Below are 26,913 nucleotides of genomic sequence, written 5' to 3'. Positions count from 1 at the left end.
TGGAATAATATACAAATTATTTTTAAGACGTTTATTTTAAAATTAGAAACTAAATTTAACCATTTCCTCAATACGGCTAAAATTTTAGTGCGAATTCTGAATTTCCACCAAAAATTTAAATGAAGATTTTTTAGTCACCACAAAATTAATAACAAATTTTAAAAACTAAGTGAGATAACAATAAAGGACAACAAACTTGTTTGTAAGAATATTGTAAGGTATATAAGATACCTAAGTTTGTTCGACAGTGAAAAAAGTCGTTGAGTTTATTTACATAATTACTTTAAGCACTAAGAATGGTCCGACTCTTCAAAAATTATAAAATTACCTACTTTCTAATAGAACCGACTGTCAATTTAATCACTGTCGATATATTTCAGCATATCTTAAAGGATTTTAAAAACCATCTCATTTTATTAATTTTGTTTTCCAAGTAGCTTCAATCTAGAACATCATAACTTTCTGGTTGAATTAGTATTGATAATTCCCCATAAAAATCCTTCATTTTGATAAGAGATAATTTAATACACAGTATACTTATCCACCATCCAATGCACCCATTAACCATCAATATATGTTTCTATTCTATACCACACACATACGAAGGATGAATTATATTCACTAATGGAGTTTCCAAAGTTCTCAGAAATTCTTTCGTGCAGAAAATCCTTCAAAAGCCGAAGCTCTTTAATGTGTGTTGTGTGGTATAAGTATTTTCAAAACAATGTTTTTTTAATTTTTTTATTTTATTTTGTTTATATTCGTGTTACCTACTATTATAGCAATATTAGTAGAGCCAAGCGCTATAATGATTCCAAAAACAAAAAACAACAATAACATTAAAGGCTAAAGTTTTCTTCTAAAAATCTTTTTAGAAAATGATTTTTCTTTCACTCTTTCTCTTCACTCACAATGTTCCTACCACAACTCGAATTAATTAAGCTCGTTGAAAGTATTTAATTACAATTTAGTTCTTTTTCGTTTTCTTTTCAATTTGCAGTATTTTACAAAGTAAAAAGGCATTGAAATTAATGCATTCTGATAAAATGTGTTTGAAGAGTAATTGAGAGTAGAATTGAAATTAGAAGAGAAATGTATCTTAAAAGAATTAATTTTTCACTTGCGATTGTGTAAAAAGGATTAGCAAGGACTAAATCATGACCAAGAAATCTGTAATCTCATGAACTTAATAAAAAGACACTTAACGCTTTTAAATAAACTAATTAAGTCTTCAACTCTTACTTTGGGTTTAGATACAATGCAATCATCTTTCCAGCACTAAAAATCTATAAAACTGATAATTTTTTAGGAAATTTATAAATATTTGAGTACCTACCTTTTTTGCTGAATACTACGTTTGTATTCCGATCGAACACGTAGAGACGAACGACCAGTAGTTGGTCCTGTGAGCTGTGGTGGCGGTTGTCCGTGAACGGATCCCGAAATTGTTCTCAAAGTTGGCTGTCGAATAAGGGGTCCAGTTTCAACATTGAATTCAACACCCGGCAATTCCAAAGCTGTTATCGGATGGATGCGTGTCAACGATAAGGTACTCTCTATAACAGTGCTAAGCAATGGGGCACTTCTGAGAGACCTGAAACTACCACGACTAGTTGGTGTTTCCTTAAACATTGATTTTGATTTATGATTTCCGGCTCACAAGGATAAACCATTTATAAAAGAAAATTATTCTTCTCTGGTTGTTTTATTGATTTTTGTTTTTGTTTATTTTAACTTTTTGGTAAAAGTTCGAGTATCTTCCTGTTGGTTGTTGTTTATGTGCGTAGTGTAGATTTATGTGGAGATATTTTCCAAAATATAAAAATTTAACATAATTTTAAAATCCTTTTTGAAGCCAGCACTGCGCCATGAAAACTTCCAGTTAGTGTTTTTTGTTTTACGTTCAAAGTTCATAAATTATTTGGTTGACACTAAAAAGTGTAAAAACGAGACATTATGTTTCCGTTTCATATGCGTGGGTATATGGCTTTTGGTAGGATGGTTCGACCAAACAAATTTATATACATATATACGCAGTATGAATTATTTATGTTTGAAAAACAGAGGCAAGAAACATAATGAAATATGCACTAAAAGATTATTTTGGTTATTGTTGTTGTGTAGTAATAAACTACACACACACACAAGCTCACTCACATAAACAATTACTATGACAAAGGACATAAAAGAAGTTATGACGTATATAGAATAAGTTATAGAGTGAAATTTGAAATTTGAAGAAAAGAGTTGACAGTAGACTATAAAGAAAGGAAGAGACTATAGAAAGTTTGAACCTACGTAAAATAATGACTCTGGATATATGTTGATTATTATTTGACATCCAACAATGGTTTATTAAACAAACCATGCAATATGAAAACTATAGATAGAGAATTCGACTGAGACAGTGCAATGATCTAGACGAACACGAAATTTTTGGTGTAGACGAAAATGTTTATAGAAAAGTTTGGTGTGAATGCTTTTCTGATTGTTTTTGATCAATGAGTATTTTTGGGGCAGTCAATTTATTAATTTTATTTTACCTTTTTATGAATTTTTGATATTTTAAGATACAATTTTACCTACTTAAACTTTCAGTAAGATTAAGAAAACATCTATTTGTTTTTTTTTTTTGTTTGGTCATAGTTTGTTGCTCTAAAGATTTTAGTTTCAGTTCGATTAACATTTTGTAGATTTTGTTTGATCGGACTAAAAATACCATTTGAATGGATTGAATTCAAATCTGTTGTGCGTTAAAATTTGAATATGAGCCTAGTAAATATTATTTTTTTTAGAACATATGTTTTTAGTAAACTCAAACGCGCCAGATGGCCGTCTGTATAGTCTAAATATTTTAAAAGATTTCAAAATTGAGGGTAACAAAATAAAAACCAAACATTTGATTATAAATCCTTCTTATGCAAGTTCTTGGCATTTAAACAAGAGCATTTATAATTTCTTAGACTACTTTAACAACTCAAAATTTTGATTTCAGTTTAAATTAATTGTATAAATAAACTATTGAATAAAAGTAATAATAGCCATTAAAATTGTAACAGTAAGATAAATTTATTTCTAAGATATTGAATCTTCAGAAAAAGTTGTAAAATCAAAACACACAAAATTGAAGATCCATTTTTGAGGCATGTTTCGTTATTTTTAAGATCAAAAAATCTGTTATAAGAAAAAAACTAAGCATAAAAAGAGAGAATAGTGTAACAACATCCATCGTAATAATTTAAATTAATTCAAATTTTTTTTACTTTTTCAATAATCCAAATTTGGTCGTTTCCGGGAGCTTTTATAATTATGGGGTTCATTACTATCCCCTAAAATAAAAAACACAATCCATCCTGAAGTGACCTCATAGAGGTTAAAGCATGAATGTGTACATTATATAATGCTACTGAAAAATGTACGCTGAGCTTAACACTTTTTTTTTATTTTGTACCTGTTTTGGAATGTCGGCCAATTTTTTGACGAAGTTCTAGTCTCTAAAAGTCGGCTAATTGATGAATTAGATTGAGATCTAACTTAATTCTTCATCAAGTTATCATGTGTTACCACTCTGATTTAAATATCTGTCTTGGATAGAACTTCGATTTTAAAGACATTCTTCCAAAGGCATAATCTAAAGACTCATTCTGATGCATAATATTGCAAAATGTTGTCGACGGAGACAGTTTCGTAATGTGTTCCATATGCATATCGTGCGCTTTATTTAAGTTTTCCAAATTGTTTACATTAAAGGGTAGAAGAACATAATATATGAGCGTTTACAATGACCATGAATTTCTGCACAAATAGACATAAGAACTATGTCGAGAAATATCATTCAATCTCAAACATTCAGACCAGGTAAAAGTCTATCATTCGACTTAAATGTCATATGATATTCTAGAGATTGCTGGACGTAAATCTCTAAATAATTAGTTTGAGTTTTCAAGAAACAGTGAACAAACTAAAATCGAAACCAACTTCTCTTGATTTTATTCAAGCAAAGATGTTTTTTTTTTTGAATTCCATTAAAACACGAAAACACAATTTTTTTTCGAAAAAAGTGAGAATACCAAAACTAATTATTTAATTAAATGTCCGCTGCAACGCAAAAATCCTCAGAACTCACACTTGATTTTAAATTGAGTTTTACTGATATGATAAGATGTGAAAAATATTTGATCGATTTTTTTGTTTATTTAAGAACTTGGTCAAAAAATTGTCTGTTAGGGTATTGAAAAAAACAAAAGAATTTCTAAAATATTGACTTTTAAAATTTTGTTTTTAAATTTGTAGGCAGTAGTTTTTTAATTTTTTTAAATATTTTTTTTCTCAATTGAGTGATGGTAGAACTTACCACTTATTGTAAACTTTTCTTAAAGTATAAACACAGATTCTCCTAAAACTATTGAAAACATGGTAATTTTATGATAGTAACACTTTAAAAAGTTAAAAATATTTATAATATACCATTTTTTTTAAACTGAAAATAAGTCCTTACTTTTGGCTTAAGCTCTTTATCTTCCTTTAATAAATCCTCAAAGTTGTAATAATACAATTTACATTAATTATACTGTTCGACAATCAAACACTTTTTTAATATTAGGTTTTCATATATTTTTTTAAGACAAAGTTGTCTTGAATTTGTATCTTGCCTACTTTTCAATCACATCAGGTTTTTTCAACGGCGGATCCAGGGCAGTTGTAGGGTCATAGAAACTCTCTTTAGTTAAAATCTATCGTATTGCACTAATGGATATGACTCCTGATATATTTTTAATTATTTATTTTTATATATGAAAACAAAATTTCTATTTTACTTCCTTTAAATTTGTTTTCTTAAAGTACTACTTTTAACTTAGGACTGTACCGATAACATAATATGAATCGGAAATTCAGCCTTTTTGCAATAACGCAGCACAAATTTATCAACATTTGACCAATGGACGATCAAGCTATCAAGATGAGCTAAAAGCTTATACAGTTAAGGTGTATAATCAAAGATTTCATCTAAAGATTTGTTAGTAGTTTATAGACATTTTCAAAAAGTGGATTGATGTCAAAAACGCAATTTAGAATTTAGAAATTTTAAAAAAGAGATCGTGAAATTGATATTAAGTTGCCGTTTAATTCCTGAAATTTGCATTCAACATCTAAAAAATTCGTAGTTCGTAAATATTTCGAACTCTAGCTTTCATTTAAACATGGCTAAATCAAAAAAGTGTGTCCTTCGACACTTTTTATAAATTTGTATAAAACCCGATACTGCAGAAAAGAGTCACCATGTGAAATATATAATTATAAACATTAAACAACCACAAACAAAAAATAATTTAAAGACAAAAATTTAAAATTTTAAAATATTATATGTAAAGGCATTTTAAAAAAGTCTCTATTTTTTTGAGAAATAATTTTTGAGAAAACTTTTTTTGCAAATCTTAAAATTTAATACATATTTATTTAAACAAACTTTTTGGAAGACCTTAGCAAATTCTAAAGAACCAGTCCTGCATTTTGTTAATTTTCAACATTGAGTTTCTGTTGAATTCAAAAACCTTTAAGTTCTTAAAAATTTAATAGAACTAAGATTAAACACCAAATTTAATAATATAAATGTCCTAAAAACAGCTAAAGTGGCACTTTTTTTAAACTAATGCCTAATTAAAAAACATAATTAGCTTTTCATATCTATTGATATAAGGGCTCCCAAACTTTTGATATTTGAAGTAAAAAGTGATTCTGAAACGTGTTATTTACGAGAGCCACACAAAAGTTTCTTCCCAACTTATTTGTTTACCTTATTTTTATTTCATTCAAAAACAAAAAATATTCTATTTACAATTTTTATAGTTTTTTTGGCCCCTTGAAGATCAAAATGTTTTCTACGAGTTAGCAGACTGATAACTATCACAGTAATAATAGACTTACGAAAAATGAATTTAAAAAAAAAAAAACTACATCAAAAAAGCCAGGAAATGCTTCATATCTCCCTCCCTCTCATTTTCTGTGTTTTTGATTTTTTTAGCGTTCTTTGCATTACTAGAAATGGAAACAAAAAATTATTTTTGAAAAATACTACGTTTCAAAACAATTTCTTACATTTCAGCGTTAAATGCACCAAAAACCCCCTAAACTATTGTGTTTTAGTTCTTAAATATGGCATATTTAGAAAACTGTTCGAATCTCGGAATGCTTTCATGTTTACTGAGTAGTCTAAATTAAAAAGTGAGACCAGCTGGACAACAGTATATTCTGACATAATTTTATAACTCAAGTTGTCACTTTAGCCCTTGAAATGTGTAAATGTAAGGTTAAGATTCACATTATGTTATTTAAATTTGGTCAGCCATAAAGAAACATTTTTAAGCGATGATTAAGAACTCGTCTATATGTTAAGTGTGTGACCCCTCCCTGATAAAAAGTCTGGATCCGAACTTGGGTTTTTTTGAACCATTTCCCTTGAAAAAAGAAAACCAAAACCGAGAATTTTCAAGACTAAGTTAAAACTCAACATATCTCCTAACAATAAATTGTGCTATAACTTTGCAAAAACAAGAAGCTAAAATAATTTTAACAAACATTAAAAATTATTTTAGAACCATACAAACTTCATTTTACCCTACATATATGAAGTTTTGAACCAACGTTGAAATCAATGCTTTCATAGTTTTGAAAAAAAAAGTTTTGGAGTTTATTTTTAGACCCTATTTCAATTGCAAACTTCTATTTTAACTATTTGCTAAAAATTTAATACACATCATAAACTTGATATACGAAAACAAAAATTAGTTTCAAAGCCTTTTGCCTTTTTCTGTTAAAAACCGTTTAAGAATAAATTGTTTAACGTTTCTTTAAGATTTCTGTGATGACAGATAAAATCGAATACGAACATTTTTCGAAAACTTTATAAAATACTATACCTAAATATGTAAACTGAGTATTGAAAATAGGGATTATAGATAATGAAAAACATTACGAATTTTCAAAAGCCTTATATTTATGCGTTGTTTTTTAATTTTAAAAAGTAACATCTGATTAAGTCATTATGAGGTAAGATTATACAAAAGGCCATCAAAACCCATTGGAAAAATGCGATTTGACTGCTTGCAGCAAACCTTGTCTGCCAATGTTATAAGAACACAAGTGCAAACTTAGAAATATTTACGTTAGAAAAAAATATTAACAAGAAAAATTAGTTTTAATGCAAAATTAAACATTTTTGAATTTAAAAAAATTGTCGCATTATTTTAACAAAAAAAAATATGTAACGATATTTTCGAAATAAAAGAAAATGGTGGAAATAAAAACTATCCAAGTTTTGGAATTTCCACCTAATTTTAAAATGAATTTAATTGTATGAAATTTGTATTATAAATTGGTAAATTACCACTTTGTGTCACCTTTCTCAGTCCCCTATCACTTACAAACCCCAAAAACGAATGCATTCAAAATACTTTAAGTGTTTTGTTGTTTTTTTTTTTATTTGAATGTTTATTGCTGAGGTTGAAATGGAAAAAGATTTGAAGTGGACAAACATTTAAGTACACTTAATTCAACAATTAAAATATTAATATGATCAGCGCTTATGTAATATGTACAACATACGAAACAATTAATTAAACGAGTAAGTATTTTGTAAAAAAAAATATAGATAATAATTTAATACTAGAATATATTATGGCTATAAAAAGACATATGCGTTACGTATGTATGAAAATTTAATTTTACTGATTATGATTGACCAATAAAAAGTATTAGAATATTATTATATTTCATGGTTTTGAATTTATTTTTTTTTAGTTTTTGAACTCCACAATTTGCTCAATTTCACTTGCAAATTTTAATCTATTTTCACTTTTTTTTAATTTGAAGTACGCATATTGTGTTCATAGAATTATTATTGAAAATTGAATTTTAAATTTTATTTAAATGGATATATTAATGGAGAAATTGGTATATTTACGATATTGATTGATGTTTGAATGTGTTTTATATCAGACGGTCCTGCTTCTCATATTGGCAGCCACATTAAACTCCCTGTTGTAAATGTGCTCCAAACGAATGTGAACTGCCACCGAGTCCAATCCATGGCTTTTGGTGTTGCAGCAGCACAGGTCCGTTTTTTTTAATAACTCTGCAAAAAAGAAAATACAGACAAACAAATTAGATTAAATGAAGTATGAGTAACAAAAAAAATATCCATTAAATAATGTTAAGCAATTGAAGCTTAGATCGTTTAAATTAATTAATTTTTATTTAAAACAGAGGATTACGTAGAATTTATTTACTTAACATAAATATAAGTTCGAATCTACCTAATTATGAATAGCACTTGAAAAAAGTGTACATGCTATTTGTATTTGTAAATCGTATTGATATGTTAATTGCCATATAAATAATAGATAGATAAAAGTGGTTTTTTATGTAAATAATGGTAAAAAATTTAATTTCAAAATTTTAATTTAAAAATGTGTTCATTTCGAATGACAAACGTTTTTTCTACAAATTTTCACTTGTACACCTTTGTTCACAATTGGTGATTGTGGCTTGAAATAAGATCAATTTTTTAATTTAAATTGTCACTGAAGTTAAGATTATCAATTTTGGTAGAAAGGGGATAATACTCCAAATCTTATTGTCTAAGTAAGATGAAGATAGTGGTAGTTCTAATGTGATATTAACCAGCCCAGCATTTCGCCCTGTGCCTGCTATCAAAAACAAATGCTATAAGTAAAATTAAGAACGTTTTAAGTCGAAAAAGTATACATTTGTATTCCAAATTTTAAATAAACCACACCCATTTGGAGGGCTTCCCGAAAAAGTGTAGTTCAATATGTTAGATGCCATAGGGACTACAATCCCAGATTGGTTGAAATTTAAAGGAAGTCAATTCAATATACAATAGCTTAATAATATTTGCAATAACCACCTGATATCGGAAGAGTGTTTCATAATAATCAGGAAACAAAATAAATTTCTTTTTGAATGTTGATCTTTGTATTACAGGGACAAACAAAATGAAAGATTCAAGACGTGGATCAGATGATTCATATATTGCTTTGTTTTAAAAACTTCAATTTTCTTACCAGACGTAAAAAAAACGTTTAAAACGTCCTGAAAACTGCTTAAAGTAAGTTCTGAATTTTTTTTTAAAACAAGAAGCTCAGGAAGTCCACAAGAACAAACACTTGTGAAAGTACCTCCTCGAAAAGAGATCTTATACAAGTATAGGATTCATTCAAAGAAATGCAACTATTGAAGTTTTAAAAAAGTTGACAGTCTTACATCGGAATTTTGAGTAAAAATGTCAAAGAAAATCAAAATACCTTAACGGACTGCAACGCCAATTGAAAAATTGGGAAGACATAATTTTAGTTTCATGTAGTACTTTTGTCAATTCGTGCCTGTGCCACCTAAAAGTTTTTTCACGGGTACTGCCTCTTGGGAAGAATTGACAAATACTCAATAAGTAATTTCTGTCATGAAAAGTGCTTACTCAAATCAGCAGTTCGCATTCGGCATTAAAACTGTAGGGACTTATTTCCTTACATCACTCACACATATGAATTTTTGAGAGTTGAAAGTCATTAGGCCCTTGTTCTGTAAGGACTGATGCGCCACTTAATTTTTAACTTCCATAGGAAGTTATTGTAATGGGTCCGATTTGTCACATTGCAAATTTTGTCATTTTTCGACTCTTCAAGGTCCCTAGAGTTCAAATAAAAGATTTTTAGAAAGATGTCTGTGCGTGCGTTCATTCGTACGTCCGTACGTTCACGACGTTTTTTTCGTCGTCCATAGCTCAAGAACCAGAAGAGATATCGATTTCAAATAAATTTTGTTATACAGATAATAAGGAAGAAAGATGCAGAAAGGGCTCTCAAGAAAATTTCGTAGGTGGTTTTATTACGATAGCAGTTTAAATAAAAGGTGAACATTTTGGTTAACCCTAAATATCTTACGAACCAAAAACGCTTGAGACTTGAATTAATTTTATACAATATATTGTAACGTGATATCAAAAAAATATATTTTTTGAAAAAATATAAATCACAAAACTGAAAAAAATATTTCTCACCTCGAAAATTTTACGACCAAAATATGATTTCATCCCCAAAACAATTTCGTTCAACGAAAAATAATGTTTTTGACATCTGATAAAATTTTGAGAAAAATCGAATTGACAGTTTTGTTTATAAAAATTAAAAATCTAAAAAAAAACAACATAAAGATCTTAAAAATTGAATATCGATTCAAATACCTTTTAAAAACTTAAAATTTAGGCTTCAAACTTATTTATCTTAAGAGAAATCGAATTGACAGTATTTTTACAAAAACTAAAAACCTAAAAAAAAAATGTATAAAAGTTGGTAAAAATTGATTTTCGACTCCAATATCTTTTAAAACTTTGGAAACATTGGCTTCAAACTAATTTTATCTTATAGGAAATATTGTTTTCAACATTCGATAAAATTTTGAAATAAATCGAATTGACAGTTTTTTTTACAAAAAAATAACACTCTAAAAAAAACATTACTTGGTAAAATTTTAATTTCGACTCGAATACTTTTCAAAAATTAAAAATATTGGCTTTAAACTTATTTTATTTCACAGAAAATATTGTTTTCGGTATTCAGTAAGTTTTATATAAAAATCCAACAGTCCGTTTTTTTATAAAAAGTGTTTTAAGCAAGACAAATCGACAGACGGGATGGAAAGTTATCAGTGTGGGTCGCATCCTAGCCTCTTTTTTAGTATTAATTTTGGTCTAGTCAACAGTTTAATAATTAAGTATTTAATCCAGAATGGTCAAACATCATTTTTTCTCCAATGCAGAAGTTATGTTAAACTTTTTATATCAACATTCCAAATTTTTTTATCGCTCAATGGTTGCACGGCACTTCTGCTGTCAATGCCTCAAATACCTTCTATGTATTTTATACACCAAAGACTAGTTTCTTAAAAAAATCATATATAGTTTAATATTATTAGATATTATTTATACATTAAATTAAATTAAACTTTATATCTGAAAAAATGCTCAAGATTGATAAATCATATTATATTACAATTAAAAACCTTTTTGACCAACAACTTATACCTACATACTTGTAATAAAATATAGAATAATACATTTTACTAATCGATTTTAAAATAACACATTAACACTCGTAGGTAGGTACTAATCATACAATAGTACAAGATGAACCATTAACGTTTCTCCTTTGAATGACTATATACTCTAGAGTTGGTTAGTAGGCATTTTATTCAACCTCATCAGAATCATCCAAAGGACCTTCAGCCTTCACGCAATAATAAATACAAAATAGAATGATCGAGAGTTGAAATTAAGTTGGTTAGTGCAATCAAAGTGCCTGTCAATGCCAGTAGCACTTATAAAATTGATGCTATTAGAATTAGAGAAATATATCTACATATGTATGGATGTATGTACTTTTATATGTTTGTAGGTAACGATAGTTGTACTATAATACCATAAAGAAGAGAAAGTATATTAACTCAACTATATTATTTGAATATCCACCGAACCATTATACAAACAAGTTAGAAGTGGGGCTTTGATTCATTTGAATTAATTATTTATTTGTAAAGGTGATACGTCTATCGTCGTCAATTTGATTCGATCTAATTTAAATTGATTTGATTTTATGGAATTTATTCGTATCACAGAAACAATTATAAATATTGAAAGAGATAAGGATTTTGAATTAAATTTCTAAAGCGACTAAAGGACAGATTAAATGATGAAACTCATTATGGCAAACAAATTTTAGAATTGGTCAATACAAAAATTTACCTAAAAAATACACTTGGTTCCTGTGATTCAAATCGAACAACTTACGAATATTTTTCAAACATTTTATGAAATACCTTTAAATATGTAAAAATAGGGATTATTAAAAACCATAACGAATTTAATTGAAAAAAAAACTACTCCTTATATTTATGTGTTTTTTTTTTTGTTTGTATTATTATTTTAAAAAGTAACATCTGATTTAGTGAAACTTAATAAAACACTTGAAGAATTGCCAATATTTAAAATGCAAATGCTGCTATATTACAAAAAATCTTTAAAATTCAGAACTAATAAGACAACCTAAAGTTGTTACCTTCTAAATATGTAAATGTTTACAGCGCAAGGAAACAAATCTAAAAAAGAGGCTGGGATGCGACCCACACTGATAACTTTCCATCCCGTCTGTCGATTTGTCTTGCTTAAAAGTTTGTCTAGATTTTATTTTTTATGAAAAAACGGACTGTTGGATTTTTATATAAAAATGACTGAATATCGCAAACAATATTTTCTGTGAAATAAAATAAGTTTGAAGACAATATTTCAAAGTTTTAAAAAGATATTTGAGTCGAAATTCAATTTTTACCAACTTTTATACATTTTTTTTAGGTTTTTATTTTTTGTAAAAAAAACTGTCAATTCGGTTTTTCTCAAAATTTTAACAGATGTCAAAAACATTATTCTTCGTTCCACAAAATTATTTTGGAGATGAAATCATATTTTTGTAATAAAATTTTGGAGGTGACAATTTTTTTTTTTTATAAAAAAAAACCGTTAAATGGATTTTTTTTCAAAAAATATACTTCTTTGATATCACGGTACAATATATTATATACAATTTAACTCAAGTCTATAGCGTTTTTGGTTTATCAGATATTTATGGTTCACCAAAGTTTTCACCTTTCTTTCGAACTGCAATGGTAAAAAAAACCACCCACGCAATTTTCTTGAGAGCCCTTTCTGCATCTTTCTGCCTTTTTATCTGTATAAAAAAATTATTTGAAGTCGATATCTCTTCTGGTTCTTGAGCTATGGACGACAAAAAAACGTCGCGAACGTACGTACACACGCACGTACAGATATCTTTCTAAAAACCTTTTATTTCGACCTTGAAACGTTGAGAAATGTCAAAATTTTCATTTTGACATATAGGGTCCATTACAATAACTTCCTATGGGTAGTTAATAATTGATCCATCAGTTTAAAGATGCCTAATTTTCAAAAATTAATTATTTAAAGTGTCTAATATGAACGGTTCCACACACAGTGCTTCCCATTATTTGTCTTTATGGTTTGCGAATATTTGTGTTTTATAAATAAGGCAGATTTTCATGAAAGGGGACCCTGAAGAGTTAGCAGTTAATTGTTGAAGTTAAAGCTGCTTTTTCTAGTGAAAATTACGACATTAGTTATGTTTATAGTATTTTTTGTAGATTTTTAACTTTTGATAGGAAAAACTGGCGCTTTAAATTTTTAAATATATTTTACCAATTTTAAAACTATACTTTCTGCGAGATAAAATAATACGTCTCGCAAACAGAAGGCTGCAAACCAAAACGTCTTGGACATACGTTTTTTTCAATAAGTGGAAGTTTTCTGAAATTTTGTGTACCATTCTTATAGTTATACATTAAATAAAGTTGTCATCAGGGTCTTAAGTTGAAGCAGCTTAAAAATCGTCTGGCAAGCCGAAGGCTGTTAGTAAAAAGTCTTGGACATACATTTTTTTAATCAAGAGATTTTTGGATGCATCACTCATGTGGTTATCAATTGGACCTCAAAATCGGAAAAATTATAACTTTCGAACTCTTATCCTTGAGCACGACTTCAAACACATACGAAAATTGCATGGCGATTGAGTTGATATATCTACACTACACATTCATATAAAGACATTTTGGTTGTCTTAAAAAAATGAATGACTTTTTTAGGTCATACTGTTTCTATCAATGAATTAGTAGATTTTCGTGAAACTTTGCCATAAGTCAAATTCATCACTCTTCGACGTGAAAGATTTTTCTTAAGGTGATATAATTTTTGTGCCACATGAATTTTGATTTAATTAAATAATACTTATCAATTCTGTATGAAGTTTAAAATGTAAGGCGAGATCCATTTGAAGTTGAAATTTCAGTTGTTTTTCTAGATATAGATTTCAAAAATGGTATTCCTAACAAACGGATGCACGAACGATTTATATTATAGACAGTTTGAAACGTCAAGAAATTTCAAAAATTTTAAATTGGTAGATTATGTTCATTTGAATTCTCGCATGGTTTTTCTGGGGCATTAAAAACCCTTTTAGTTTGCGATAATTATACAGGGTCCGGCAAAAAAACCTCCCGTATTTTTAGACGTTTATTTTTAAAGCTATTTATATAGAAAATTGAAATGTTTAAAACTAAGTAATTATTTTATTTAACGTAAAATGGCATAGTATTTAATTTAAAAAATTCAATAACATTTCTATCTTAAATTGTTAAATTATATGTCATTGTCTTTTAAAATATGGGAGATCTTTTGCCGGACCCTGTACAAAAATAAGAGCAAGACTAAATTCTACGAATTTGTCGTCTTTCCAAAGACTCTGTTTACAAATATTGTTAATATTTTAAGTTACAAATACAAATAAAATAAGTTTGTCTTCAAAAATTTAAGAGCCATTTGATTACACAAAAAAGAAAAAATTTAATTTTCGATTTTTACCAAATAATAGATATGATTTTACTGTTATTTTTTGCTTAAGAAAAATATTAAAAAAGACGAAAAACGTGCTTTAAGCCTTAATTAAGAAGTTTGAACTCAGTAGACCCAATGGTTTGGTCTGTAGGGGCGACGGCAGACACACTGACGCAATAAAGGGACCCACTTTTCTCGACTTTTCTACTATCTACGTTCGTAATATCATGTTTGATTAAAATATTGAATACTTACATCTTAACGAATTCAATACCTACCATATGTCACAAGCCAAAAAGAATACTCTTAATCTTCAAACAACAATTTTATGGCCTTAAGACTAATTTTATAATTCGCAAAATTAAAATTTTCACACTTGATAAAACTTGACATTTTTTGAAGGCAAAATGAAAAAGCATTTTTTCGATTCAAATTGTTGCTTCAGAAATAAATATAATATTGACGTCAGGTGAGGTTTATTTTACATGTAAACATATGACATTTCGTAAGAACTGATTTTATTAAATATTATTGATTAAAAAAGTTTAGAAATTTTTGAATTTCTCATTGCAGAAAAAATACCGGAAAAATTTAAAGACAAGAAGGCAAGTTTTCAGTGTGATTAGCAGCCCAACCACTTTCTTCAATTGAAACATTTTTATTTTGGAATTGTTGATCTATGGTATTATTTCAATTTTAAAGAACTCCTTGCTTTAAAATTGTGTGTGTTTATTTATATATCCTTTTTTTTGTGGTTCAAATTGACTTTATTCATTAAGGTGAAAGTCTATCACTCCTTTTATATATTACAGCAATTTTATCAGTTGTTTGCTAAAAAAAACTTGAAGCACTTAGAGATACTGTAAGAGGTTGTAACAACTTGCAATTTTCGATTTAAAACGACGAACATTTTTCGGTCAAAACAAATAGACTATGACTAGTAATTAAATAAACTTATTAAACTTAGTAAACCAAGTAAGAGAATTTTTGTATTTATAATTTCTTGACTAGTTTAAGTATAATTAAAATATGCTTAAACGATGACAAAGTAAAGACACTACATTCTAAAATAAGGTTAGTCATGCCACTTCACTTGTGAGCAACACAAAACTTAAGTAGGTAAAACCAAATACAAACAAATTTTACATAACACATAACTCAAAGCTACAAGTCTCAAAGGACCCTTTATTCTATTGTTAACAGATTAAACGATTGTTTTGTTTTATTGTTTTCAAATAATAAATGCGCAATGTACATAATAAGAAAACAAACATGGACCTACATTACAAAAACAAAAACAATGAAGCTATTTATCTTCTACCTACAAATCTAAACCAAGTCAAAAACCTGCGAAACAATAACAAAATAAGTGAAATTTTTTAGAAAAATACCTGCCAACTTAAAAAGAAAAACACACAAAAGTCGTTTTAAATGCGGGAATATTTTATTTATATAATACATCCTGGCTGCAGGACTATACCTATTCTAATTCTATAAATGAATAAAGCTCATTTTATTTATTCGCACGTTCAACCCTAATAGAATTTTATTGTCTTTTTTTTTTTGAGAGCGAGAGAAAAGGGTGAAATTGGAGTGGACGTTGTTGTGCAATGACAAGCTGCTATCCTTTATATTCTCTCCCCCAAAATCTATTGTATTGCGTGAGTGCTTTTCTAATAGAATACATTTTATTGTTCGCACTAATTAATTTTCCATTCAATTGAGTTTGCATAATTTACACTATGGACTTTCCTTGGGCTATCATCACCATCATCATTATATGCCTCATCACCACTGTATGGTTGGGTTGTGCATACAATGCTGCTCCCGTTGCTCTTCTATTTATAACAATGTTTAAATTGTAACAATTAAAATTATAAAAGACAAAAACAAAAAAAGATGAACAGAAGACTATGAAACTTTTAATAATATTGTGTATTTAGTGTGTCTATCTAATTAAGGGAAAAATAAATGAAGCATCATACTATGGCACTTTCAAATACTCACATAGAACAGCAAACTAGCTTATAATAGACTTCAACCAATAACCCTTCCAAATCATCACAAACTATAAGCCCTCTGTCGATATTATAGTTGGATATAAAACGTCTTGTCTATAGAGATAGACAAAAGTTTGGTATAGACTTTCTTCGACTTTTGTATAAGAAAATCTGGAAAATTGGGTTCGCTGACGCCTCTGTGCCTTCATTAAAGAAAAATTATTTTTCCTATATCAATGAATCAAAAGAGAAAAGACTAGGGAAGATGTGGTTGAGGCAATATCCAACAACAACAGCAGAACAAAAATATATAAAATATACATAGGTACCTATAGATATAAGTGTGTTTGTGTAGGATATATTGAACATACATACATACTCATACTATATACAAAGTATCTACCTATTGGTATCTTCTTATAAGAATAAAAACCAAAGAGTTGGTTGAAAAAATATTGAGATTCGCAAGTTGGAACTGGTACAAGTGATACGACGGTAATTGTGTCATGAACTTTTAGTGTGGCAGACGTGTCGTATCTTCAATCGGTTGTGCTCCGAAAACTGATTCCTTTCGTAATAATACACTTGGATTTATGATGCTGCTGCGCGCTCTTGGCTCTTCATCTCATACGTACCTATACACAACACACATCTTCATAATTATTGTATTTTGTTATATACACATCAGACTTTAGTTTTGTTTTTGTATTGTTTTAAAATAACCTTATAGTTATTAAAGTCTGGAAAAGGGGCGTTCCGAACAATGCAGTAATTTGAAACAATGTTCCCAAATACTAAACTAAAATAATATTTGGTAACCAAAATGACATAATCTTAGATTAACAATGTTTTAAAACCTAAACTACTATTTCAATAATAGATCAAATTTCATGCCGATGCTAAAAATTTTCAATTTGGTGTTTTGAAATAGAGTCTGAACATTAAAAGTTGATAATGTAAAAAGCCGCTATTGTCAAATCAAAAAATTTCATCATAAACGAAGTTTTGTTATGTGCCCATTGAACTTTCTACATAATCTTCATAGTTGAATAAATTTGTTCCACTAAAATCTAAATTCTAGACAATCGTTTTGGGCCTTACGTTTGTTCTTCACAGGTCGCAAGTTAGAGAATTTGACATCGTAACTTGGATCAGTACCAGTTCAAAATTCAATTGACAATGAAGCTGAAGGTAAATAATTGTAGACAGCAAAGCCACTTAGTTCACATGTCAGCACTCCCCTTTTTAACTATTTGATAATTTGACGATATTAATCATCAAGATATCCAAGAGAGTCCATTGCATTCCAAAAAGTAACCCCTTGGAGGTTGGTGTGGGTTAAAAGCTATCAGTTTATTATTCTTTTTTCGTTTTTAAGCTAAAAATAATGTTTCATATGATCTGCTTTTTTTATGTTTACTGATACCGTTTCGCGTTTTTAAGAACCTTAATTTCAATCCCGAATATTGTCAAAACCTAGAATAGTTATCTCACAAAGAACAATTTCATTGTCTTTTTTCGGGACAAAAAAGAAGTGTTTTTTATATAAGACTACAAGATTCAGTATTCAAAAAGAGAACAATTGATGTTGGCCCCCATCGTCAAAGCTACGTCCCTGATTATTTTCTTTAGCTCTTCAGACGAAATCATATTCTACACGCAATACCTCCTTTAAGAAATAATAAACAATATCAATAAATCTCCAACATTTATCTAATCTATTTCTGTTCTTCGAAAAACCAATAGAAATAAGGCATTATAACATCATAATCCCTTTTTTATCATACAAACGTCTATAGCTCTGTACTCCTACTCCTCCTACAAATTGTTCATGAAAATTAATGTGCGACAGAATGGCAAAAAGAAAAAAGCAGTTGTCTCCCCGCTCAAAAATCGCAATCGACGAGTTTGATGGAAAATTCCATGGCATGTCTTCCCCAAAACCAATCCAGAAACCAATATCAGTTCAGTAAACGCGTATCACAGTCAAGAGAACCCACCCATCACCCCTGAAAATAAAATATGTCACTGATTTGTATCGTCAAAAAAATAAAAGATTGACCGCAATTAATACGCCCAACACTGCTCGAAGGCTTTTTGTTGTGATTTTCGTTTTTTTATTCCTTTGTTTTTGTCCACTTTATGTGGTGAAGTGATAAACGCCACACGCCACCACCGCTGCCGTCACTACACTGTCATTCAAATCCCCTATCAGGCAGCTTTTTCCAAAAAATCGAAATATAGGGGATGTGAGGGATACATCCCCTTATTGTTGCTAACACATCATGTGGGAAAATCTATATGTGTGATGCTGCCATACGCCACCATCACCAAGAGATGGCTATCCGTGTCATAATGAAGATGTTCACTTAAAGGCTTTCACAAAGAATTGAAACAAGGCCTTGGAGAACTTCATCCAATATAAGAATGAGCCAAACGAAACAAAAAATCAACCAAAACCTAACCAAAGAAAAAATGCCAAAGCGATTTTGTCTCATTTTTTTTCTTTCTCGCAAGTTCTGTACTATAAAAATAAAAGAGGTCTTATGTAACACTTACCACCAAATCTGGTGAAATGACATTTTGATAGGATCTGAAGGACTCTGGAAAAAGGGTATTCAAAATCAAATTTTTGTATTTGAACGTCAGATAGGTCGTAAGACTTTGCTCATTGCATCACAAAAAGAACTGTTTCCTTATGTACATATACCGTTGTAGTGGAACATTGATTTAAAATAAAGGATTTTGAGCAAAGCTGCACACTTATCCTCGATAAAGGATTGAACAATTTATATTCGTTTGAATCGCTATTGGGATAGGTTACTTACTGACCAGTATTAGTGTGTGAAAAATGGAAGAAATTCTTTGAATTAAAACAAATGGTTGTTTATATAAAGGAAGAATATCGATTGGTGTCGACAAGCAATTTCAAGGTATCCTGAGAAACATTAGCGTAAGCAGGTATTCTCTTTTGAATTCAAGGAGGAGTGATCAGTAATTTACTATAGCTGTGGAAAGGAATGAAAGAGAGGATAATAAATTACCTCCAAATGTGAATTCTTTTATTAAAACTTACTTCTATTTGTTGATTGTTCAATACTTAAAAAAAAAAGATTTTGAGTTGAAATTGTGATTTTACATATTTTTTGTTAAATTTGTGAACAGTTTTTGAAAAAAAATAATTTAGGACTGTCGAGTACAATCAAATTAAATGATAGAAATAATTCACATTTTATTTCGCTTCTAATGAATCAATAAAAATAGGTCAGGAGTAACAAAAAATAATACAAATTATTTTTGAGTAGCCTTAAATTTAGTTTTGAAAAACTATACTCCTTTGTTCAGATTTTTGATCTGTTCGAAGGAAACGTGAAATTTTCTAATAAAAAAGTTCTGGAAAGAATTTTTTAGAAAATAGTTTTATTTTCAAACTCATTTATTATGAAAAATAAATAAGATTTCGCAACAGTCCTTTGAAAAACAGGGCCTAGTGACTTACAACTCTCAAGAATTCTTGTGTGAGAGTGATGTTTTCAGGTATGAAGGGCACCTAGAGTATGGGTAGAGTGTTTTCAGTCGAATTCGAACAGCTTATTTGAGAAAGCACTTTGCATAACAAGAATTACTCTTACGGGATTTGTCAATTCCTCACAAAAGGCAGTATCCGGAAAAAAAACATGGATTGAACTCAAGATCTCTGGCAAAAAAGTCCAACGCATATAATAACATAGTTTTTAAAACAAACTGGGTTGAAAACAAATCTGATTACAAATTAACCCGGTTTATAAAATAATCTGGGTTAAGAAATAAACTAATATGAAATAACCAGGATAATACAAATGTTAGGGTTAAAAGAAAAACAATAATCTAAAAAACAATCTTAGTCATCAAATTTACAGGGTTTAAAATAGCCTTGAATATCAAATATCATGGATTAAAATATAACATGGGTTAATAAATTACACAGTTTACAAAATTACATTCTTAAACAAAATATTCAGAGTTATTCAATAGCTATGGATTAAAAACTAACTTGGGCCACAAAATAACTTTGGTCATCACAAATTCAGGGTCAACCTGGCTAGAACATAACCTGGGCCTTAAAAATTCTATGTTGTGCAAAAAACAAGGTTACAAAATAACCTCAGTTATAAAATTAACTAAGGTACAAATCAGGGTAATAAAATAAAACTAATATTAAGTAGTCCTTATTGTTATGTTTTTTTTTTTCATTTATATAAGGATTTTTGAGTTTATTACATGTCCTAACAATAAAATAAATAAAACAAGGTGTTTTGTTCTGTTAACAATAACAATTGTTAAATTTAAAAAATTAAAAAAATTATTATTTCTATTCCAAACTATCTCATAGAGGTTATATCCTAAAATGGCGTACAAAGTAATAACTTGTGGAAAAAAACGTTATTTTGTTAAAACATAAAATGTTTGATTTTTCTTTCTTTTTTGTAGTTTTTCTTTTATATCTATTTTCTTCTTGCTGTAGTAATATGACAAACAGCTCAACATTATATTCGATGATTAGAGTTCTAAGTAAACAGATCTCCGGGTTTGTCACATCAATGTCCAAAGCTTATTACCGAAAATTGCTGAATTTCGCTATATTTTTGTTGGTTCTGATGTTGATGTCATTTTTTGTTACGGAAACTTGGTTGAAGGATGAGTTACGAGTAAGTGATGATGTTTGTAGTTTGGAGAGATATCGTATTTTGGGAGGTGTAGCAATTTATTTTAAAGGAACAATAAAGTACAGACTTAAATTTTGTTCTGAAGCTTCTAATAGTATTGAGTATTTATTTGTTAATATAGTATGTAATGAGGGTAGTTTGCTTATAAAGGGTGATTTTTTTGAGGTTAGGATTTTCATGCATTAATATTTGACAAATCACGCGGGATTTCTGACATGGTGTCAAAGAGAAAGATGCTCAGTATGCTTTGACATTTCATCATGAATAGACTTACTGACGAGCAACGCTTGCAAATCATTGAATTTTATTACCAAAATCAGTGTTCGGTTCGAAATGTCGAAATCGAGCGATAAGGCTCATTTCTGGTTGAATGGCTACGTAAATAAGCAAAATTGCCGCATTTGGAGTGAAGAGCAACCAGAAGCCGTTCAAGAACTGCCCATGCATCCCGAAAAATGCACTGTTTGGTGTGGTTTGTACGCTGGTGGAATCATTGGACCGTATTTTTTCAAAGATGCTGTTGGACGCAACGTTACGGTGAATGGCGATCGCTATCGTTCCTAACAAACTTTTTGTTGCCAAAAATGGAAGAACTGAACTTGGTTGACATGTGGTTTCAACAAGATGGCACTACATGCCACACAGCTCGCGATTCTATGGCCATTTTGAGGGAAAACTTCGGAGAACAATTCATCTCAAGGAATGGACCGGTAAGTTGGCCACCAAGATCATGCGATTTGACGCCTTTAGACTATTTTTTGGGAGGCTACGTCAAGTCTAAAGTCTACACAAATAAGCCAGCAACTATTCCAGCTTTGGAAGACAACATTCCCGAAGAAATTCGGGCTATTCCGGCCGAAATGCTCGAAAAAGTTACCCAAAATTGGACTTTCCGAATGGACCACCTAAGACGCAGCCGCGGTCAACATTTAAATGAAATTATCTTCAAAAAGTAAATGTCATAGACCAATCTAACGTTTCAAATAAAGAATCGATGAGATTTTGCAAATTTTATGCGTTTTTTATTCAAAAAAAGGTCTCAAGTTCTTAAAAAATCACCGTTTAGGTGCAATATATTGTCCAAATAAAGTAACTTATAGGAATTTTCATAATATTGATGTTCAACAATTGGAAGAGGATACAAGAGCTAAGAATTGGGAACGTTTTTTTATATGCCGTCTTCAAATGACCAATTGGAATTTTTAACAGACAATATTAAAACCTTATTTGATACTTACGTACCTTAAAAAGCCATGCAATATACCTTGGTTCACCCATAATATACGAACTTTAATTCATCAACGGGATGATGCTTATAATAGCTGGAAACAGTACAGGTTGTATGAGTTACGTCGCGAATATTGCTCACTTCGTAATAAAGTTGTAGAGGAAATACATATGGTCAAATCCCAAATGTATTCTTATCAGCCATATGATGATGAGCCTGGTTTTCGTTTTAGTTCAGTAGACAGTACTTTTGTTGTAGAAAGTGTACTTTCTATAAAGTCAAATGCTATTGGACTGGATGAAGTTCACCCTACATTTGAAAATGATTCTACCGATTGTCCTGCCTTATCTTACTTTTATTTTCAATACAATTCTGATGACAGGTTACGTTTCTAGTGTTGCTTGAATGTTCTAAGTCTTTTGACACTGTCAATCACGTTAAATTGTGTAACAACCTTATTCAAAACTATAATTTTTCAGCAAGTGCTACAAGGCTTATCTATTCATATTTGAGCAATCGAATGCAAACTGTGCAAATTGGGGAGAGTTTATTTGATTTTCTACCTAACGTTTCCGGTGTCCCTCAGGGTTCTATACTCGGTCCTCTGCTGTTCTCAACCTACGTCAATGAACTGCCATCAATTATCAAGAACGGTTCGGTTCATATGTATGCGGATGACGTCCAATTGTAAATGAGCTGTCCCCTTGGGCTCATTGAGCATGCAGCATTTTGTGTAAATGAAGACCTAGAGAAAATTGAAAACTGGTCTTAATTAAATGGTCTCCTTTTAAATCCAAAGAAATCTAAGTGCGTTGTAATATCAAGGAAAAGTCTTGATCTCAAATACTCTCCTTCGATTGTATTGAGCAATGGTTCAACTGATTATGTGGAAAGTGCGACAAATCTGGGGGTTACAACGCTAAGTATTTGTAATCGTAGTTTGAAGAAATTAAAACCTAAAATTTACTCATTTTTATATTGACAGTTGTTTCTGTTTTTTTTTTTACTTTAATGATTAAGTTATTTTAATCTAATAAAGTTTTATTATCAAATAAAAAAAGGAAACTAATTTGGAGAGTTTCACTGCAGCTAAATGTTTTTGTATGTACGTAAGTAAAACAAATATCTCATTCGTCACTATACAAAACTCTTTTAAATAAAAGTTATTTTTTCCCCAACTTTCCAACTTCTTCTCCGGAAACTTAAAGTTGCTAATTAATATTTCAGTCAAAAGTTTCATTCATTTAAATTATCCTTAACATACTCCCTATATGCCAAGTCATTTGTCGTCATGTCCGAAACCCCCCTATTTCAGATTAAATACACACAGAATAAGAAAACAAACAAAACGAGTGTGGAGTATTTTCCTGGTTCTACATAATAAACAAGAAAAACATAAATAATTTAGTCATACTTTATTCATTCCGACCACACACAGATAAACACTACCAACATATACTCGTACTTCTTCAACTTTCCTGGATGTCAATATTGTTGTGTTGATTCCGATTTTATGATGCTTCCGGTTTTGTGCACGAGATTCTCCTCAAAATAAAAATGAAAAGCACAGAATAAAAAAAAAACAAACTTCAAGATTGATTGAAATCTCAAGAAGATTGAAAATTTTCCCGATTGCAATACTTTACCCACAGGAGCAAGTAAAAAAGAGGAAATCCATTTCAACACCGCAGGCGGCGCATTTTGGGACAGCCCCCAACCCTCTTAGAAATTCATAAAATGTGTTTGTGTATTTTTGTATATACGTAACGTATATTATGGCCCAAAAGAGCTTCTTCTCGAGGACTATTTAATGACTTGCTGATGGTTTTGGGATCATCTTCTTCTGAGAGGGGAGGGGTGGATTATGTGTGGCTTGCCTTTTTTGCGTTACTTTATTCAACGACGAGCACTGAGCACTTGATGGTGGTAAACTGCAAGCGTAAGCAGTAATTGAACATGTTGCCTAATTGATGGTGCGAGCGAAGGCAAATTAGTTTGGTTTTGAGTTTTCAGGGTTGCTATTGGTGGCGAGGTGATGTTGATACGAGGCTAGGAGAGGTGTTGAGAATTTGATCTTGAGATTTCACAAATACGATAGGCAAAAGCAAAGGCATGCTTTGTTATCGCTGATGTTGTCGTTGTACACATGTATACTTTACAATTCTGTACACAATGTATACTACTTGATTTCAGGTAGCAACAATTGAAAGCAGCGCCAGCAGTATATCGTATATGTGGTATAATATCGACGACTTGACATCGACATCGACACAAACATTAGGCCGACAAAAGATAGAGAGATACGAGTAGATATAGAGCTACTGTGACACTGAGTGAGTATAATACTTTACCGTGATTCTGTTTACTCAGTCGAGTACTTAAAAGCGGAAGTTGTTTCTCATTAAATTTTGCTAAATAAGCTTTGACAATCTGTACCTCACCGCCCCCACACCCGCCCCACCGACGCGCTCGAGGGGATTTGGCTTTTGTTTGTATTCACTCTGATAGCTGCTTATACCCGGTTGTGTCTATATGGTATATTATGGGAGTCTTTGTGCTGTCGATAAATGACATTTTCGCACCCTCCGTTCTCCAACACATTTCATAAGTAGAAGAGTGTGTGTACGTACATATAATATCCGTGCTGATGTTGCTCGAGGGATTGTGGTTGCGATTATGTGGATGCCTCTAGTCAATGCCAGCACTTCGACTTCAGGTTGCATTATTCTTGATCCATCCTTGCGTGTTATGTGGTTGTGTGTGATGCTAAATCTACATACCTATAAATACATATCTACTTATACTTCTATGTAATATGTGTAAGTTTATTTTGAGGGGTGGCTTTTGAGGTCGTCACGCCATCTTGTTCTATAGAATTGATGCAGTAATATTTGACATGAAATGAAGTGTTTATTAGGTGGCAGATGGTAATGATGATGAAAAGGGTATTTTTTTGTTGGTTTTTGTTCAAGGAAGATCTTTGGTAGGATTTCCGTTAGAAAATTTGCAAAGTGGACAAACTAATTAAAACCAAATTATATATACAGCAAACTATTAGATTTTTTTGGTGTGATAAGACTTTTATGAAGTGGAGAAGTAACATGTGCGATGGGTAACTCTCGACTTAGAATAACAAATGATGGTAGATAAAGTAAAGGGTCTTCCAGTTGGGACTTTTGAACTTTGTTGATCAGAGTCCAAAGCTTTGAAGAAAAATTGGAAATACTGAATGCATTCAGGCTGTTTATTAAAACCACCATGAATAAACAGATAATATGTTTTGTGAAAATAGGTATTCTATTGGTGCAAAGTTATACCACTATAATAATTTTCATAGCGAAAGAACTTTTTACAGTACGGCAGAAATCATTATAATTCCCTGGTTTAATAAAAAAGTATCCAATATTTTCGCATGGATGAAATGATAGATTTTTGAAAATACGAAATCAAAGCAAATGATTTTAAGAACTTAAGAACTCGGCCTATTGCTCCCCACAAACTACTACAAAATTCGACTGATTCAGAAGCTGAAGTAAAACGAACATGGAGTGAATAGTGAAACGTGTTCACTGGCTGAATGAGCCTTAAATCTGACCCTTATTAAAAAAAAGAAAAATCAAATTTTCTCAGAAATAAGAACCATCACAAATGCCAAATGGTACCTTAATCGTCATGAAATAATATTATCGACGTTGGGTTCCGAAACCAATGTGCTTAAGATTTAAGAGTGTCCAATAAGTTAGAAAAAAATCAATATATTTATTTATTGATCCATACTTTTTCAGAACGACGTTGGTTAGGCCATCAACGTGCTATAAGTCAATTAAAGAACTTTTTGGTAGGAATCACCGGCAATATTGAAACTTGTAGACAAATTTGAAGTGTTGAGCAAGTGAGTTATGTGAAGAATTTAAACCGTGTGTGTCTCTCAAGAAAAGCTATATAATTTCTAGCGTTGTTATTAATCCATGCTATGAAGTAATTTACAAAGCCTTCATTCGTCCAAAACTTGAATATAACTCGCATATTTGGGCAGGTGCCCCTAAAACAAGTTTAAGTATTTTCGACAGGATCCAAAAAAGAGCCTTGAAAATGATAGGCGATAGAACTATAACCGAAACAATTACGTCACTTGAACACCGCCGCAATGTTTCATGTCTTTTATTGTTCTACCGATATTTTTATAAACAGTGTTCCGTCGAATTAGCCAGTTGCATTCCCCCCCTCAAACAATTCAGCCATAATACTCGTACTTCTAGGAATGCACATCAGTTTAACCTTGAGCTCAATTTTAGACGTAGTATCAAGTATAGAGATTCTTTTTTTAAATGCACATTGAGAATGCGGCTCTGTTTTTCCCTATCCCTCTTTAATCCTTCCCTATTTTCCTAAAGCTCGCACTGTGTTTAAACTTTAAACATCCTAATGGTGTTAATAACCTCTTGAGTGCCCGTTTATTGTTAAGAAAAATGTAGATTCCTGGACAAT

At 30.3% G+C, this 26,913-nt stretch overlaps 1 protein-coding gene across 4 annotated transcripts in view; it reads right to left on the bottom strand.

Annotated features, from left to right (window-relative positions):
- The window catches only part of LOC129947241 (innexin shaking-B), a 385,068-nt gene that overhangs the window by 189,935 nt on the left and 168,220 nt on the right, over positions 1-26,913 (bottom strand). For 3 of the 4 annotated variants that reach the window (XM_056057737.1, XM_056057738.1, XM_056057739.1), the window contains 2 exons: positions 7,961-8,131; positions 1,337-1,931 (listed from right to left, as the gene is read on the bottom strand). In XM_056057737.1, coding sequence (XP_055913712.1) covers positions 1,337-1,632 — 296 coding nt within the window. In that variant the 5' untranslated portion in view covers positions 1,633-1,931; positions 7,961-8,131. The remainder of the gene's footprint in view (positions 1-1,336; positions 1,932-7,960; positions 8,132-26,913) is intronic. The other variant, XM_056057741.1, reaches the window with a different exon arrangement.

Source organism: Eupeodes corollae, chromosome 2 (genome assembly GCF_945859685.1).
Source record: "Eupeodes corollae chromosome 2, idEupCoro1.1, whole genome shotgun sequence".
Classification (NCBI taxonomy): domain Eukaryota; kingdom Metazoa; phylum Arthropoda; class Insecta; order Diptera; family Syrphidae; genus Eupeodes; species Eupeodes corollae.
Note: the sequence above shows the minus strand (reverse complement) of the source record. Positions and strands in the feature narration are given on the sequence as shown.